Consider the following 17,834-nt stretch of genomic DNA (forward strand, 5'->3'; position numbering starts at 1 on the left):
ATTGGGCAGTAAAGAGGTTCTGCAAGGTTTGCCATACCTGTTGGGCAGTTTTGCACTCAAGAACTTGGTTGAGAACAGATTCAGAGAGGGTTGAGTTAAGAGCTGATAAGATCAATTGATCTTGTAGGGACCAAGATGTATAAGCAGGATTGGTTTTGCCATCGATGGTTTGAACAGGTGCCAAAACAGAGCCATCAAGATGACCAAACAGTTGATGACCACGAAGAAAAGGTTATATTTGAGCCTTCCAAAGGAGATAGTTGTCGATTGTAAGCTTAACAGTGACTAGATGAGAAGCAGCGGTAGCAATGGACGAGTTAAGGGAAGGTGAGGGTGGGGTTGTTTTATCTGATTTTGCCATGGAGGAGACGTAGGTCTAGCAGGCTTTGATACCATATTGAAGTATTGAAAAGGAAGACACACACAAGGTGTTTGTGAAAAGGCCATAGGCAGAACAAGAGAACAATAGCACGATGAAATGATTCCTTTTCTCATTGAATTGATACAGACAACATTTCCTTATAAAGGCATCATCGTATAACAAACTAAGGACAGTGGCCATTTACAATGAGACACGTATTGGGTATTCTGTTACAAGAGTATTCTGGAAGAATCATTTAGTGCACTCCTCTGGAATATTTTCTGCTGAGGTGGATTTCTTGCTAAGCTCAGACTGTGATGTTGCTGAGTTGGATGATGAGTCAACTTTAGCCTTAATAAGAAGTGATTGTTAAGGAAGTAACAAGAGTCAATCAAAAGGTTGTCTCTTCTTAAGGTTGTATCATTTGCCAATTAACTATTAAGTTACTAATGGTTGTGCCATTTACCAACCAGTGCATGATGGCCTATAAATAGGGGTTATTGGTGCACAAATTCATTCACTCAATTCCCTTTGTCCATCACCAACTTGTGGAACAAATACCCTCACAGGAGTGTTACCATATTGCCAAATTTCGTTACTATTTGTTCTTCATACTTCTACAGTGATATCAAGAGCTAGGTCATGTTAGAAGGAATTTTTTCGTGCATCGTGAAGACGATAAATAGACAAGTGCTTGGTTTAACAACCACACTTATATATTATAATCATCTTCGAAGGTTTGAAAATCCAAGAGATAAACTTTTGCAAATCTCAGTGAGAGGATTAAAGTACACTGGGAATATTCAAAATCTTGTAAGTTGTTATTATTTTGAAGAAAATTATTGGAATATTTTTACACAAAGAAATAGTGCATTTTCTAATTTTTCATCACCCACTGTCACTGTTCCGAGAGGTCGTTAGAGTTCATCACCGCTGTTGGACTTTGTGGATCTCAGGAGCACGTCAGAATTCTCAACGCCGATCATCATCTCGCCGGACGAAAGTGGAGACAAGAGCTTCATAGTTTTAGAAAATGTCTAGTGTAAGAAAGAAGAAAACCTTAGACGAATGGTCATTAGATTCAAAATTTGAGTGGTCGTTCAGCCCAAGGGAGTGCCAAACGACATTGTTGCTTTGGCCTTTAAAGAGACATAACAGTCACCTTCAAACGGCGCCGTTACATCCCTTCCAGCCGAGTCACAAGCCAATCTCCGAGCCGAGTCGTTGACTTAGCCGTCGATCGCCTATTTTTTCCTAAACCTGGTATGAACAGACTAAACCGATTTACTCAATTTTCTGAACCGATTATTGATAGATTTGCTTTTTTCTAGCCGTTCGAAATCATTTCAAGTCCGATTTGGTCCATTCAAAAGCCATTGTACTCCAAATTTCGTGCCAAAACATTACAACGCACTTGTTGGTCGAAATTATCGTCGAAAATTCTTTGAAAGAGGTGAAACATCAAGGAAAAGTTGTGGAAATTCTCGATTGGAAAATTTTGAGAATTAAAATATAATAGGAGAATTTTAAGGCTGTCACATTGGATTAAATCCAATGATTATTATTACTATCAAGTTTGTAGTAATTTTAATTTTTCACAGCTGAACTATTGTATTTCAATAGTACACATTTATTATTTCTACGTTCTTCTTGTTGTTGATTTTTTAAGGTTTATTTTCTTGGCACCGAAGAAAAGCATTGATCCCTCGACAATAGAAAAACTGAATGGAGGAAATTTTCGGGTCTAGAAAAGGCATATAATTTTTCTTTTAACCCATAAAAAGACCTTATATACATTAACAACACTAAAATCACTAAAAATTGTAGAAAATAGCGCAAATGAAAGTGGGAGTAGCATTTCAAGTGATGATAAATGGGAAGAATACAATGCACGGGTAAAAGTTTTAATTTTGCATTGTATGAGTGATCACATTATTCCTCTATTTGAAGACTATGAATTTGCTAAAGAAATTATAGATGCAGTTGAAGTGAAGTGTGGCTTAAGGTTAGATACTTATATATAGTTATTATTGGATAAGTATACCGGACTTGTATGAAAGAGAATGATGATATTTGTGATCATGTACTTCAAATGGAATTAATTGCAAAAGAATTACATGATGTTGGTCATCCTCTCACTGATAAAATGCAAGTTACAACCATACTAAATAGTCTTCTTTCATCTTAGGATCACATTGTTACTTTTTTAACATACAGTGAAAATGAAATAATAATGACATCGCTTCCAGTACTTTTAGTACTTGAATGAGAAATGATGAAGAGAAAGAATAAAGATAGTGAATCATTCAATTTATTGATGGCTCAAGATAAATGTTCTACACAGAACCAGAACAAGATGAAACCAAAACAGTTTAAGAAAAAGAAATGGTTGAAAAAAAAAAAAAAAAAAAACTATTTACTGGAAACTGTTTTAAGTGTGGAAAGAATGAGCATTACAAATCATAATGTCCTAATAAGGAAAAAACAGAAGGAAATTGTGATGACAGTCTCAAAAGTAATACTAGTGGAACCAGCGTCAGATTCATGGTGGGCTGACTTTGCAGTAATAAGATATATATGCAGGAATAAAGATATGTTTGTTAATTTGAAGATAAACAAACAGGAGAGCACATAGTGTATATGGGTAATAACACATATTGTGATGTCTTGGGGTAAATTACATGTAAATTTAAAGTGAATGATTCTGTTATTTTACTTAATGATGTATTATATGTACCTAGTATTTGCAGGAATTTAGTATCAATACTTGTACTAGATCAGAAAGGCTACACAGTTGAGTTTAAGTCTGAAATTGTTGTAATAAATAAGGGTAATGTGTCAGTGAAAGGCGTGAAAAATCACGATATATATGTATTAAATGTTGATATTAATAAAGTACTTATCTACAGATTGTGCATATTTATGACATTTAAGATTAAGCCATATATGTAAAATTAAGATGATCAAAATGTATAAAAGATGATTAATACCACAAATAAACTCAGATAATTTTGATATATGTGAATCATGTATCAAATGAAAAATGAGTAGTAAATCTTTTTTCAAAAAATTGAAAATTCACAGATTTACTAGAAATTATACATTATGATATTTGTGAACCTTTTAAAACTAAAAGTCATAGAGGAATGTAGTACTTTATTACTTTCATTGATGACTATTCAAGATATGAGCATATCTATTTATTCAAACATAAATATAAGGTAATTAAGAAATTTAAGAAATTTAAATTAGATGTAGAAACCCAGTTGGGTAGGCCCATTAAAAGTTTGAATAGTGACAGAGGAGAGGAATTTGAAGTTTTGGATAATTTCTGCAAATTGAATGGTATAAGACACATTTATACTATGTCAGATAAACCTCGACATAATGATATTGTAGAAAATAAAAATAGAACTCTATTGGATATGGTGTGATCGATGATGACATATGCTGATCTACCAACACATTTTTGGGGTGAAGCATTATTAACTGTTATATATATATATATATATATATATATATTAAATAGAGTTGAAACCAAAACAAAACCTCTTATACCTTACGAGTTATGGATGAGACATAAATCAAGCTTAAGCAAGCTCAATGTGTGGAGTTGTAAGGCATAAGTGTTTATCTCAAGGGCACTAAAGGATAAATTAAAATGTAAAATCTGGGAATGCATGTCTATTTGGTATGTAGAAAACAGAAGTAGTTACAGATTTTATCATTCTGAAAGAGAATTGATAGAAAGTAGGGGTGCCATTTTCTTCTCCTGTTGATCAGATAGATTTAGAAAATAAATAGATCTTCACAGAGTCTGACAATACAAATTCTGATATTATTCAAATACAGAATAATAAAAATAAAAGAAAGTCAAATAAAAATCAATTTTTAGGTATTGATGTTGGAGATAATGGGAGTAAAAGAACCAAACGACCATCAATATTATTTCAAAATTATTATGCGCTAAATACCAGTTTGAAAAATTTAGAAAATGATCCTGAAAATTTTTCTAAGGTAATCAATCAGATAAATGGCTTAAAGCCATGAAAGATGAAATAGAATCAATAAACAAAAATAATATTTGGGAGTTAACAGAAAAAAATGGCTTGATTGTAAATGAGTTCTCAGAAAAAAAATATAAAGTTGATGGTAATTTGGAAATGTATAAAGCAAAGTTAGTGGCCAAGGGATATAATCAACAACCGGGTGTAGACTTTGTGGATACATATTTGTCTGTGGCGAGGTTTACATCCGTAAGGATCATCATGTCTCTTATTGCCATGATGTATTTGGAATTGCATCAGTTAGATGTAGAAACATATTTTCTCAATGGTGAATTAAAATATGATATCTTTATGAGTCAACCAGAAGGATTCCAAATTAAAGAATATGAAGAGAGAGTCTACAAGTTGAGAAAGTCATTGTATGGGCTTAAACAATCTTCAAGACAGTGGTACTTAAAGTTTCATCCAGCCATTTTGAAAATGAGATATGAAACGAGTCTACTAGATCATTGTGTATACATGTAAAAAAATAATAATAAATTAACATTATTATCATCGTATATTGATGATATATTACTAACAAGTAATTGTCTAGATATGATAAATGAAACAAAAGAATTCTTGAAATCTAAATTTGAAATGAAATACATATATAGGTGAAACCACCTATATTCTTGGTATAAGAATTTCTAGAAATAGAAATTCAAATCTATTATATTTAGATCAAAAAAAATATTTAGAAAAAGTGTTTAAAAAATTTGGTATGGAAATTTGTAAATCTTTAAGTAATCAGCTTGGCATGCAATGATGCAAAAGAGTTAGGCATATAACAGACGTAGTTGCGATTCGGAGGCAACCAATTATTAGGTGGCCAATTAAAAGGGTTCTCCCTCGAGAGTAAGTAATATAAGCATTAAGCAAGAATTCATGGATGGAGGCAAAGGCGGGAACTGATTCTTGCTTGACTTCTCTATATAAAGTAGATAATAATACCTCTTCCTTCATTCAAAACTCCATTCTATTATCTCTCTCTCTCTCTCTCTCTCTCTCTCTCTAAATATATTCCTTAATATATAACGTCCCTACCATCATATTTTGTTTTCCTGAATTTATACAGGTGACGATCTAGCTAGCGCTGCATGCCTTTCTTTTGCTTTTGTTACCTAATTATAAATTGTTATCTCAATTCTTACATAGATATGATTCTAACAATTAATTAATTAATTAACAGTTAATGTATATTAATATCTGGTAAATGCATGCTATAATTACGAAATTAATTATTCTAGACGACAGAATTTTTTTTAATATTTAAATTAGATCCTAATCCCTTTTCTTGCAGTACTGCATTAATTTCCTATATATCTAGCTAGGAAAATTTATATATAGCGAGCACTAGCTGGGATCAATGGCTGATGATCAAGCGCTGCTCCACGGGACGCTTCTGACAACCATTTGCGAAGTTGATAGGATAAACTATGGCCTTGGCTGGAACGTCCTTCGAAAGGTACGTACATTTATTGAATTCTCAAGATCAAAGACTTTTATGATTTTGGCCGCAATTAATTTCAGCTATAATTGATCTCTTTTGGGATTTAGTATATTTATATATTAAGGTTTTGTTTTCGATTTCTAATTTCTAATTCATGAATTGTTAGATACTTTAGTTTTCAAAGAAGGAATCGATCATGACATGTATTAATTAGAGAGATCTAGATTGATCAGGATAGTTTTAAATATATATATATAAGAAGATCGATCAGCCGTGTACGTACCAGCTAGCAGCTTAGTAGCTCGTAATTAATTAAGGTATGATATATGATCGAGATATTACTGACTTTATAGGAGATGAACCCAAGAGGAGTCACTACAAATAATAATAATAATAATAATAATAATAATAATAATAATATATGAGGAGTTATTTGTAAAAAGAATGACTATTTGTGAAGATAATTTATATACTCATTTTGACAAAAAATAATTATTTTAACAGTAAATAACTTATCATAAATAAATAATTTTCTTGTAATCATGAATACCATATTCATTCACCTATTTATATAAGAGAAATTCAATTTGCAGTCTCCAAGTAGGGACTGCATGTGCAGGCACATTATTAAATGAGAGAAAACATCATTTTAGGAGTGATAGTTTTGTAATTTTAAAAAATTTTAAAGCTAAAATAGTCTAAGCTTGCATTGCAGTCTCTAAATGGAGTCTGTTCCTAGCATTGTTCTTTATATAATTATAAGAAATATACGAATTCTAATATCAATATAATTGAATATTGTTTGAACAGGACCCAAAAGAAGATCATATATATATATATATATATAGATATATATAGTGCTTATTTCTTTCCTAGCAATTACGTACCTATATAGTGCTACGCTTCAATTAGATCAATAATAGTTAAGATCAGTTTAGAATTAATGGATCTATATAAATATATCGTTCTGAACATTTTGATATTCAGATCAAATTCAGTAAATTTTTTATACCCATCCACCATTAACTGTAAGTGTTTTCCAGAACTCTTTCTAAGCATTTTCTTTTCTTGAAATTTAGAAATTGCGGCTATGCACGCAACAGTCCGGGAAATGGTTTCTAGCCCAACTCAAGAGACTAGTGCAAGGCAGACCTCTGGTAAATTGTTTTTCCTCTACAACCAACCAACAAACTCATCTTTATTTTTTGTACATTATCAAGCACCTCATTAATTATCACTATTTGTTAAATATTTTCTGACAAATCAAAATACTATATTGCAGATTGCTGGATCCAAGCTCTATGCAACAGTTGATTTAGATAAGTCCAGGGTTGGGCGGACCAGAATGGTAGAAATTCAAGCCTCTCACACCCAGTGGTTCGAGTCCTTCAGCATATACTGTGCCCATTATATTTCACATATCATATTCACTGTCAAAGAAGATAACCCTATTGGGGCAACATTAATTGGAAGGGCTTATGTGCCTGTTGGGGATGTCATGAGGGGATTTATGGTTGATAGATGGGTTGACATACTAGATGAAGACCACAACCCTATACAATCCAGAATCCATGTCAAGCTTCAATTTTTAAATGTTGCCCAAGATTGGTCTCAGCAAATCATAACTCCTGACTTTGAGGGAGTTCCTCGCACATTCTTCAAGCAAAGACAAGGTTGCAAAGTTACTTTATACCAAGATGCCCATGTCCTAGATGCTATGCCTAAGCTTTTGGAACCCGTAGGAGATCATTATAAGCCCCAAGGATGCTGGGAGGACATCTTTGACGCAATCACCAATGCAAGACACCTAATTTACATAGCTGGATGGTCTGTGTATACTGAGATAACCTTGATAAGGGATTCTAGGAGGCCAAAGCAAGACGACAACCTCAAATTAGGGGATCTTCTTAAGAAGAAGGCTGATGAAGGTGTCATGGTTCTTATGCTTGTTTGGGATGACAGAACTTTTGTCAAAGAACTGAAGAAGGAAGGTTTGATGGCAACTCACAACCAAGAAACTGAAGAATACTTTCGAAACACGAAGGTGCATTGCTTTTTGTGCCCTCGTAATCTTGACGATCGAAGAAGTATAGTTCAAGGTTTTAAAATTTCTGCCATGTTTACTCACAATCAAAAGACAATAGTTATTGATAGGGAAGTGCCTGATGAAGGATCACAAAAGCGGAGGATTGTGAGTTTCATTGGTGGTATTGATCTATGTGATGGGAGATATGATACAACAGAACATCCTTTATTCATGAGTACATTGGAGACAATTCACCATAATGACTTCCATCAGCCAAATTTTGCGACTGCTTCAATCAAGAAAGGCGGTCCGAGGGAGCCTTGGCATGACATTCAATGCCAACTAGAGGGGCCTGTTGCTTGGGATGTCTTGTACAATTTTGAGCAAAGATGGAAAAAGCAGGTTGGGGACAAGTTCCTAATTAAACTAAACCAACTTAATGAAATCTTAATCCATCCATCACCAGTTACCTCATTAGATGATACTGAAACATGGAATGTTCAAATCTTTCGATCTATTGATGGTGGGGAGGTTTTTGGTTTTCCTGAAAAACCTGATGTTGCATATGCAGTAGGGCTTGTTAGTGGGAAAGATAACACCATCGATCGAAGCATTCAAGATGCATATATCAATGCTATTCGACGAGCAAAAAACTTCATCTACATTGAGAACCAGTATTTTCTAGGAAGCTCGTTCGGCTGGAACCCAAACGACATCAAGGTGGAGGACATTGATGCTTTGCATCTCATTCCAAAGGAGCTCTCACTAAAGATTGTTAGTAAGATTGAAGCAAGGGAGAGGTTTGTTGTCTATATTGTGATCCCAATGTGGCCAGAAGGTATACCTGAGAGTGCTTCTGTTCAAGCAATATTGGATTGGCAGAGAAGGACTATGGAAATGATGTATTCTGACATCACTAAAGCCCTGCAAAGAAACAGACTTGATGAAGACCCTCGGAACTATCTGAATTTCTATTGCCTTGGGAATCGAGAGGCAGTGAAAGTGGGAGAGTATATACCTCCAGAGAGACCAGAACCTAACACTGATTATAGTAGAGCTCAAGAGGCTCGTCGCTTCATGATATATGTCCATGCAAAAATGATGATAGGTAAGTAAATGATTAATTAATTTGTCATCTCTTTTAATTTGTCCTAATGCTTCAATATTATCATGTTTGACTGACATGAAAATAATCATGTTTAACTTGTAGTTGATGATGAATACATAATCATTGGATCTGCCAACATCAACCAGAGGTCAATGGATGGAGCAAGAGACTCTGAGATTGCAATGGGGGCATTCCAACCACATTATTTAGCCTCCACATACCCAGCTAGGGGGCAAATCCATGAATTCAGGAATGCATTGTGGCTTGAGCACCTTGGAGGATTTCTGGAGCCCTTTCGACAACCAGAAAGCAAGTCATGTATCTTTCTGGTGAATAGTCTTGCTCAGCAATATTGGGATTTATACGTGAGAGAGACATTCCATGATATGGAAGGTCACTTGCTACCATACCCCATCCAACTTACTATTGATATGGGAGAGACTAAAATACTGCCCCTGCCTGGGTTCGAACTCTTCCCTGACACCAAGGCTCGTGTTATGGGTACTAAATCCGATCATCTTCCTCCAATCCTTACCACTTAATTAGTGGCATGCATGCATGCCCATCAAAATATGTACGTATATATGCATGCCCTTTGTAATTCATCACCATTAATACTTTTAGTTTTAGCATGAATCTGATTACCTATATATATTGTAATCATGATGTGAGACTCATCAAAGACCTAATAATGCAACTCATGTAGTAGCTAGCGAGAACTGAACTACGTACAAGGAGTGCGTTATCTATTAATATTATATATATTGTCTAAATAAAACATTTCATTTTTTAAAATTACAATCTCTTTCATAAATTAAAGACTTTTATTTTTTTAATTTTAAAAAGACCTTTCAATTTTCACTTTATAAGAAACTGCCTTTTAATTTGGAGTCCACTTCAATCGTAATTACCGCACAAAAAGAGGTACTTTTTTTTTCCTTTTTTTATAATTGATCATTCAGTACCGCTTTCTCTATTTGTAACATGATGCCTAGGGGTGACAAATCGTGTGTTTGTATCATCTCAAATTATGAACATTCAACTATATAAGTCAATCTAAACCCAACCCGTTAAGTTAAACATGTCAAATTTCTAAATCTTAACTCAACATATTTAGATAACGGGTCTTGTCGTATCATTTATTTTGACACGTTTAATAATTAATTAGAAATATGTTAACATGACATGTTATTGACCTGTTTATAAGTCGTGTCTCAATGGGTCAACCCATTTTGACCCGAACCCGTTAACATCAAACCCAAATCCGCTAATTTCGTGTCGTGTTCGTGTTGGATTTATGGGTCGTGTCACATATTACAACTCCTAGTCATTTGCCATATATTGCTACATTTGATAAATTTGTATCGACATAATATTTGAATGATTTTGTCTTTAAAACACTGCATCCAAGATACTTGAATGATTTTGTCTTTAAGGTTGCCCCTTGGGTTCGTAACATTCCATTTGCAAAGAATGCCTTTCATCGTTTTTTGTTTTTTGATTATGCGGTGCAAATGCATCTTAAAATGACTAGGTTATAAGCTCTAAATTAATTAAGGTTGTATTGCATTTATCGCATATTATTTATGTATGACCCAATATTGTTCATGGCCAATTGGTCCATTTTACACACTATATAGTACACAAAAAACCCATTATCTTGTAGTGAATGTGGCGCTTTCAGAGTTGATGCCCTAGTTTTTAGTTTTTAGTTTTTGGTATTTAGCTTTGATGCCCTAGTTGCTTCCATCCACTCGTATAAACAAAGTAGCAGCACCTTGCTTTCCATCTTTCCGCCCCCAAAATCAAGACCTCCCCTTGCTATTTAGGCCCTTTAAAGTTCAAAGATCAATTTTGTTGCTTTTAATCCGAGTACTGTCTCTGGGATTCGATTCCTTGGGAAATTACATATCGTATCTCGAGATTAAAGATCAAGTTTGTTCTGCATTAGTCCTGGTGATTTGGTATCTTTTGCCGATGAAGTATTGGTTTCACTCCTTGGAGGAACTCGTCATGATTATATTTTAGAATTCTTCAACTTATATGCAGGTGTGTATCTATATTTACTATGTTTGTTTGGTGTTTCAATAAATAGGTAATAATTTTTTTTAATATTCAAGCATCACAAACTTTTTTTTTTTTTTAATTTTTGGCAATGCATTCGTGTATTTGTTCCTTTTTAGTCTCTTTTCGGTATAAATGTTCTCAATTGTAGAAAATTGGTCACTTTCAATGATGATTATGCTCTATGATGCATTTGTCCTCGAGTTTCTGCAGCCTATGGCGAACGATAATGCTATAAAACTGTACTTGAATACGAAATTTATAAGTTTTGATGGTGTGATGCAAAAGAGGTGGTAATTCAGGGGTGAAGCTACATTATATATTTATACACCTATCAAACCTCTACAAAATATATTTGACTAATTACAAGCTCACAATATGTTGTTGCGGAAAAAAATTGCACAACAAGTCAGAGGGAGAGAAAGAGTTCTTCCTGACCCACGGAGTCAATTGGGCCTTGATTGGTACTGTTTGGAGCCCCCGGAAGTGTTTCGGTGCGGTTGTACAATCGCAATGCGTACGTCCATGGCAATAGATAGAACATAAGTGCAGAGAAAATATAGAGAGATGGACACAAAGATTTACATGGTTTGGCACTAGGCCTATGTCCATGGAGATTTGGGGAGGAGAGTTTCCATTATAATATATTTGTTTACAACCACTCATGGTCCCTTATATCTTACTGTACAAATAAAGTTGGAGCTCTTCCTGTTGGAGACTCTGTCTTCCTCGAGAGATTGCTGAAGAAGAAGATTTGATCAAGCACACTGGTCATCTGGCTGGAGCCTTTTTATATATCTCATTGTTATGTGTGCCAGTCTGCTGTGATGGGACCTGACCCCTTTGCGTGTGTCAGCTCTTCTTCTCTTCCTATTTTCCTGCTAACCTGCTTTGAAGCCTTCTGCCACCTGCCTACTCCACGTCCCTCCTTGTCCCCCACTATTATCCCTTTATCTTGTCATCTAATGTGGTTTGGTGATTGGGCCCAATCTTGGGCTTAACATTTTATCCCTCCACAGAAGCCTGCGATTCTTAAGGACAACTTGTTCTAACAAAGTTATTGAGAAACTTTACGATAAAATATGCAGCATAGAGTCGTCAACAAAATAATCCGCTTGTGTTAAGTAATAAATGCCTCCAGGGGCGAATTCACCCTAGGGGGGGGGGGGGAGGTATTCGACCACGTATGAAATAAGTGAGGAGCTCGAATGTGGTGGGAGATTGGCTCGACCGCATACAATGCGAGCGAAAAGCTTAGATGTGGTGGGAGATTAGCTCGACCGCGTATGGTGCGAGCGAGGAGCTAGGATGTGGAGGGAGACTGGCTCGACCACGTACAGAGCTTTGATGTGGTGGGAGGTTGACTCGACAGCATATGGTGCGAGTGCAGAGCTTGGATGTTTATTGTTATTTGTAAAGTGTATGTTCGTTTGATGCCTTTGTTTTCTATTTGTTGTTAGTGTTGGAGTTTGTGTAAAGTAGCTCACATAAAGCGGTCGGAGGGTCCGTTGACCCCTTGGGTCCACTTTAGGCGGTTGCTGAGCCCGTCGGCTCGTTTTCAAAGGTAATCCGTGCTAGACAGTTGTGGAGCTCTAAGGCCTGTTAACTCTGAAGGCTCGTTCCAGGAGGTAACCCATTGGCAACAATCATGCATCATGGTGAGTGTAGAGACGGCTTGTAGCACGAAGGTCAGCGAGTCAAGTGACTTATGTTTGACTGGCTGTGAAGGGGCTAAGCTCAGGAGGCATTGGCCCTTAGCTAATGCATCGTGGCCAGCCAAGGGACTGGGCTTGTAGTGCGAGGCACTTGTTCGTGTTGAGTTACTCTGTCGAAGCAAGGCGAAGGTTGGAGATGCGCCACTGTTGAGGCTCGACTAAAATAGTCTGGATGGGCCCATTGAGTAGAGTCCGGATGTGCCCACTGGGGAGTGTTTGGATGTGTTTGCTGGGTAGGGTTCGTACGTGCCCGTTGGGGAGAGTCTGGATGTGCCCGCTGGGGAGAGTCCAGATGCGCTTGCTAGGGAGAGTTCGAACGAGTCTGCTAGGAAACCCCGAATGAGCTCTTCGGGGGAGCTTGGATGAGTCTGTTGGGTAGAGTTTGGATGTGCTCGCTGGGGAGAGTCCGGACAAGCCCATTGGGGGAGCCTAGATGAACTTGCTTGGAGTCTGGGTGAGACCGCTAGGGAGTCAGGGTGAGCCCACTTGGACTTGCAGGATGAGCCCGTTGGGGGAGCTTGGATGAGCCCGCTAGGGAGAGTTTCAAATAGTAGTTGGTCTCTGGGTGGTTAGGGTCGGCCCTTGGGTGGTTAGGACTGGTCCGAGTCGTGCAGTGCAGCTGGTCCGAGTCTATCCAAGTCCTGAGGGCCTTGTCCGAGCTTTTGTGCATGTTAGTGCCTGGTCAAAGCTATGGGGGCTTGCTCCGAGCTCGAGTCGCATGCAAGTGGTAAAGCTACTGAGTCCATGGTGACTGAGCAGAGCAGCACCACTTAGTGGAAGAGGAGTTTGGTTACTGGATTGCCGAGCCGAGTGGCACCAAGCTATGGAGGAGGAGCTCGGGTGCAGGGTTGCTGAGCCGAGTGGCACCAAGTTGTGAAAGATGAGCTCAGTTGTAGGGTTGCAGAGTTGTGGGGTGGCACAAAGCTATGGAGAAGGAGCTCGGTTGCAGGGTTGCCAAGCTAAGTGGCACCAAATTGTGGAGGCTGGGTTACCTGTCAGCCTGCTATGGCCATCGGAGGGGAGGGGCTCCCCTCGTGTGCATGATATCCAGCCCCATTGCCTCCTACGATGTGTGGGACTTTTGTCGACGGGGGACGTGTGGTCAAGGAAAGAAACTACCGGCATGCCATGTGGTGGACGCCAGCAGGTCCAACAAGATCACGGGGTCAGCCGTGAACCTCTTGGTTGCACAGCGGGTCCGAATCCGTTTGGTGTACATCCCTTGCACTAAGATCATGCACGGCCAACGGCACCATTAGTTGATCGGGGTGGTCGGTAACCACCCTCAGAAGCCCCGACGATCAAGTGGTAACTGCCATCAAGTCCACGTAGCTCACGACAATGCCTTGAGCTTAAATGCAAGTTAATGAACCACGCAGCCAATAGCTGCCGCCGACCGACTAGGGTGGTCTAGTCGGAGACCACCTCATGGGAGGCAGACAGAGCCGACAACCCTTTTGGAGGTCGTTGGAGGCCCAACCATGCCATAGCAGGGCTGGGCTTCACGTCTCCTACTGCTTGCAAGGCTGTGCATGCGACTCCCCCGGCGGTGCTACCTCCGTCGGGGGTGGTCTCTCATCAATAGAAACCTCTGACGGTCCAAGTCGTGACCGTTGGAGGATCTGGTGGGCTCACAGTTACCGCCTTGAGCCATTCAGGCATACGGGGCAACACTTAAAAGGCGCCCGCCGTGCAGGGCCATTATTCCCGATGACCACTCTAGCTGCGGCCATTATTCCCAATGACCACTCTAGCTGCGATAGAGAAGGCCAACAAACTTCATGGTGGCCGATGCTTCCCTATCGAGAAGTGCACCCATCTTGCTGCCATGGTGCATGCCATGCATGGCTGATACGTTCATGACACTGTGCATACCGAGCACAGTGTCTTGTGTGGCACTGCACATCGGGTGTGCAGTACTTGCCCACTAGTGCACATGTTCTGGGCACAAACTAAACCCCCGAGTCGGAAAGGTGAGCGGCCCGATCACTTGAGCTGCAAGTGCCATGTGCAGGCCCTTATGGGCGAGCCCGATTTATGCGATGTCATCTAATAAAAATAAGAGCAGTAAAGTTGGGAGCACTTATCTGGAGGAAGGTTCATTCAGAGATTTATTCAGCGAACTAAAAAATCTTCATTCTCTCACCTCTAGCTTAGAAAGTGAAACGAATCCCATAAACGGCGCCATTGTTAATGCTAAAAAAATCGCACAATAGGCCGGAGGGAAAGAAAGAGTCTTTTCCGGCCCACTAAGTCGACTGAGCCTTGATCGGTATTGTTTGGAGCCCTAAGCAGTGTTCCGGTGCGGCTATACATTGACGATGAGTACGTCCATGACGATGGATAGAACATAAGTGCAGAGAAAATAAAGAGAGATGGACACAAAGATTTACGTGATTCTGCACTAGGGCTATGTCCACGGGTGTTTGGGGAGGGGAGTTTCCACTATAATATATTTGTTTATAGCCACTCATGGTCCCTCATATCTGACTGTACAAATAAAATTAGAGTTTTTCCTGTTGGATACACTGTCTTCCTCGAGAGGTTGCTCAAGAAGAAGAAGAAGATTTGATCGAGCCCACTAGTCATATGGCTGAAGGCTTTTTATAAATATCCTTGTTGCGTGTGCCAATCTGCAGTGATGGGACCTAACTCCTTTGCATGTGTCAGCTTTCGTTCTCATCCTATTTTTCCTCTGACTCGCTCTAAAGTCTTCTACCACCTGCCTGCTCCACATCCCCCATTGTCCCCCACTCCTATTCCTTTATCTTGTCCTCTAATGTGGCCTGTGGCTAGGCCCAATCTTGGGCTTAATATTATATCCCTCCACAAAATATATCTTCAAGGTATTATGTAACATATTGATTCTTTAATCAATCAATATGGCGCTAGATCTTTTATGTGGGAACAACCCAGTAATAAGGTTGGTCTATAAACCTCATCCAAGGAAAAAAAAAAAAAAAGTAGAAATTATGAGTAACTACCTTGCTACTATGATTGTCATCCTTCTATTAAATTGATGTTGCAGTTTGGCTACTGATAAGAAAAAAGTACAGATGAAAAAGGGAACAAACCCATTTTGGTTCAGAAATTTTGCAAGCAAGAAATGGTTTGGAGGTGGGAGGAGATATAAAATTCTCATCTCATCTTATCTTATTATTACATATTTTTTAAATTTCCATACAAAATATAACAAACAATTTAACTTTTTCAAATCTAAATTCAACTTTTTTAAATCCCAACATAATAATAATATTAAAACATAATATTTTAAACTTTCAAACAAAATATAAAATTCTCAACTCACTCTCCAAAACTGCAATTACCTTTTTCACCGTTGTTGCTCATTTTGTTTTATATAGGCCGGCCTTGCTCTTGGGGAGCTCAAGTCAGTCAAGGATCTGTATGATTTTAAAATTTTGCTGGTTCTTTTCTTATTGGTCTAATCTCCATTTGTCTGACCCTTCTGAAGAAGGGAAAGTCTCCGAATGAAATTATGTTAACAGAAGAGAAAATAACACAGCTAGGGACAGAAAGGGGGAAAAAGACAGAAGCAGGGGCAAAATCGGTATAAATGATAGAGCTGAGGGACAGAAACGAGAAGCAAATTCAAAATCAAGGACAAAACTGGCAGAAAAGTGTTAGACGAAGCCTGCTTCTATTGGCACTTATTACATAGAATAGATAATAGAATAATACAAAGGATAATTCTTTCATCTATATTATTATTATATTATATTATATAATAGATGAATTTCTGTAATCAGAAAAGTGTTAGACGACACTGCTTATATTATTATGAATTTCATAGTTAAAATTCCAAAATTAAATAATCATGAATTTTTTAAGCATGCTATAATAGGATAAAAGTGTCCTACGATAGTTTTGCCACATGATCCCTGACAATGTTGTTGTGTGGCTCAGAAAATATTCTCGAGATAGCGAGCTTAATGTTTTGAGCTGTAGATCCGCATTTTTAATTTTAAAAGAAATCAAAATGCAAACATAGAGACTGTGGTGGCACGCGAGGCACATGCGCCACATTGGAAGTACGGCAGAACGTCAGGTCTAAAGAAACCGATAGTCTTGGTTCCAGAAAAGCCGCGGGTGGCGGCGATAGAGCTCTCCTGGCGATGGCGTTTGGATGTCACATGCGCACTTTGGGCCGCGCGAGTGGCTCACGCGTTGTTTCGTTCGATGAGATTCTTCGTCCTTCTGAAGGATCGGCACTTTGAAAATCTTGCGGTGGGGCGCGTGGTGGTCGCCTGGCTTCGGAGAACAACATATATGCATTTCACCCTACTGTAAACGAAAAAAAACAAAACAAAACCTGAAAAATAAAAGAAAAAACTAGAGAGTAGAGAGAGGAGGGATGAGGGAGGAAATGAGGGTGGAGGGAGGAGTCAAAGCTCGAACCCCCCTCTTCTTGTCTAAGTTTTTTGAGGGGAGGGACAGCTGTGTAGAGAGAAAAGGAAGAGAGCGAGAATATGATTTTTTCTTTCCCAACTACGTTAAGCAATAATATATAATTAGTAATTTATTATCAATAATATATAATAAAATAAATAATAAAGAATTTATTATGTGTATGTTAACTTTTTATTTTATTTTATAGTAAATAATAATAGGCAAGACAGACGCACGTAGTTGCGATTCGGAGGCAACCAATTAGGTGGCCTTTTAAAAGGGTTCTCCCTCGAGAGAGAGTAATATAAGCATTAAGCAAGAATGGATGGAAGCAAAGGCGGGAACTGATTCTTGCTTGACTTCTCTGTATAACGTAGATATTTAATAATACCTCTTCCTTCGTTCAAAACTCCATCCTATTCTCTCTCTCTCTCTCTCTCTCTCTCTCTAAATATATTCCTTAATATATAACGGCCCTAGCTGCAGATACTACCATCGTATTTTGTTTTCATTTATATATACAGGTGATGATCTAGCTAGCTAGCTAGTGCTGCATGCCTTTCTTTTGCTTTTGTTATCTAATTATAAATTGTTATTTCAATTATTCTTACATATGATTCTAACAATTAATTAATTAATAGTTAATGTATATTA

The 17,834-nt window shown here is 38.0% G+C and overlaps 1 protein-coding gene across 1 annotated transcript; it reads left to right on the forward strand.

Annotated features, from left to right (window-relative positions):
* Positions 1-5,395: 5,395 nt before the first annotated feature.
* Positions 5,396-9,785, forward strand: LOC121259033 (phospholipase D alpha 1-like). The gene is made up of 6 exons (XM_041160512.1): positions 5,396-5,485; positions 5,711-5,875; positions 6,940-7,017; positions 7,143-8,994; positions 9,097-9,548; positions 9,579-9,785. The coding sequence occupies exons 2-5, from the start codon at positions 5,777-5,779 to the stop codon at positions 9,534-9,536; spliced, it is 2,469 nt and encodes an 822-aa protein (XP_041016446.1). The 5' UTR covers positions 5,396-5,485; positions 5,711-5,776; the 3' UTR covers positions 9,537-9,548; positions 9,579-9,785.
* The last annotated feature ends 8,049 nt before the right edge of the window (positions 9,786-17,834 follow it).

This window comes from Juglans microcarpa x Juglans regia, chromosome 4D, assembly GCF_004785595.1.
Source record: "Juglans microcarpa x Juglans regia isolate MS1-56 chromosome 4D, Jm3101_v1.0, whole genome shotgun sequence".
NCBI classification, from domain to species: Eukaryota; Viridiplantae; Streptophyta; class Magnoliopsida; order Fagales; family Juglandaceae; genus Juglans; species Juglans microcarpa x Juglans regia.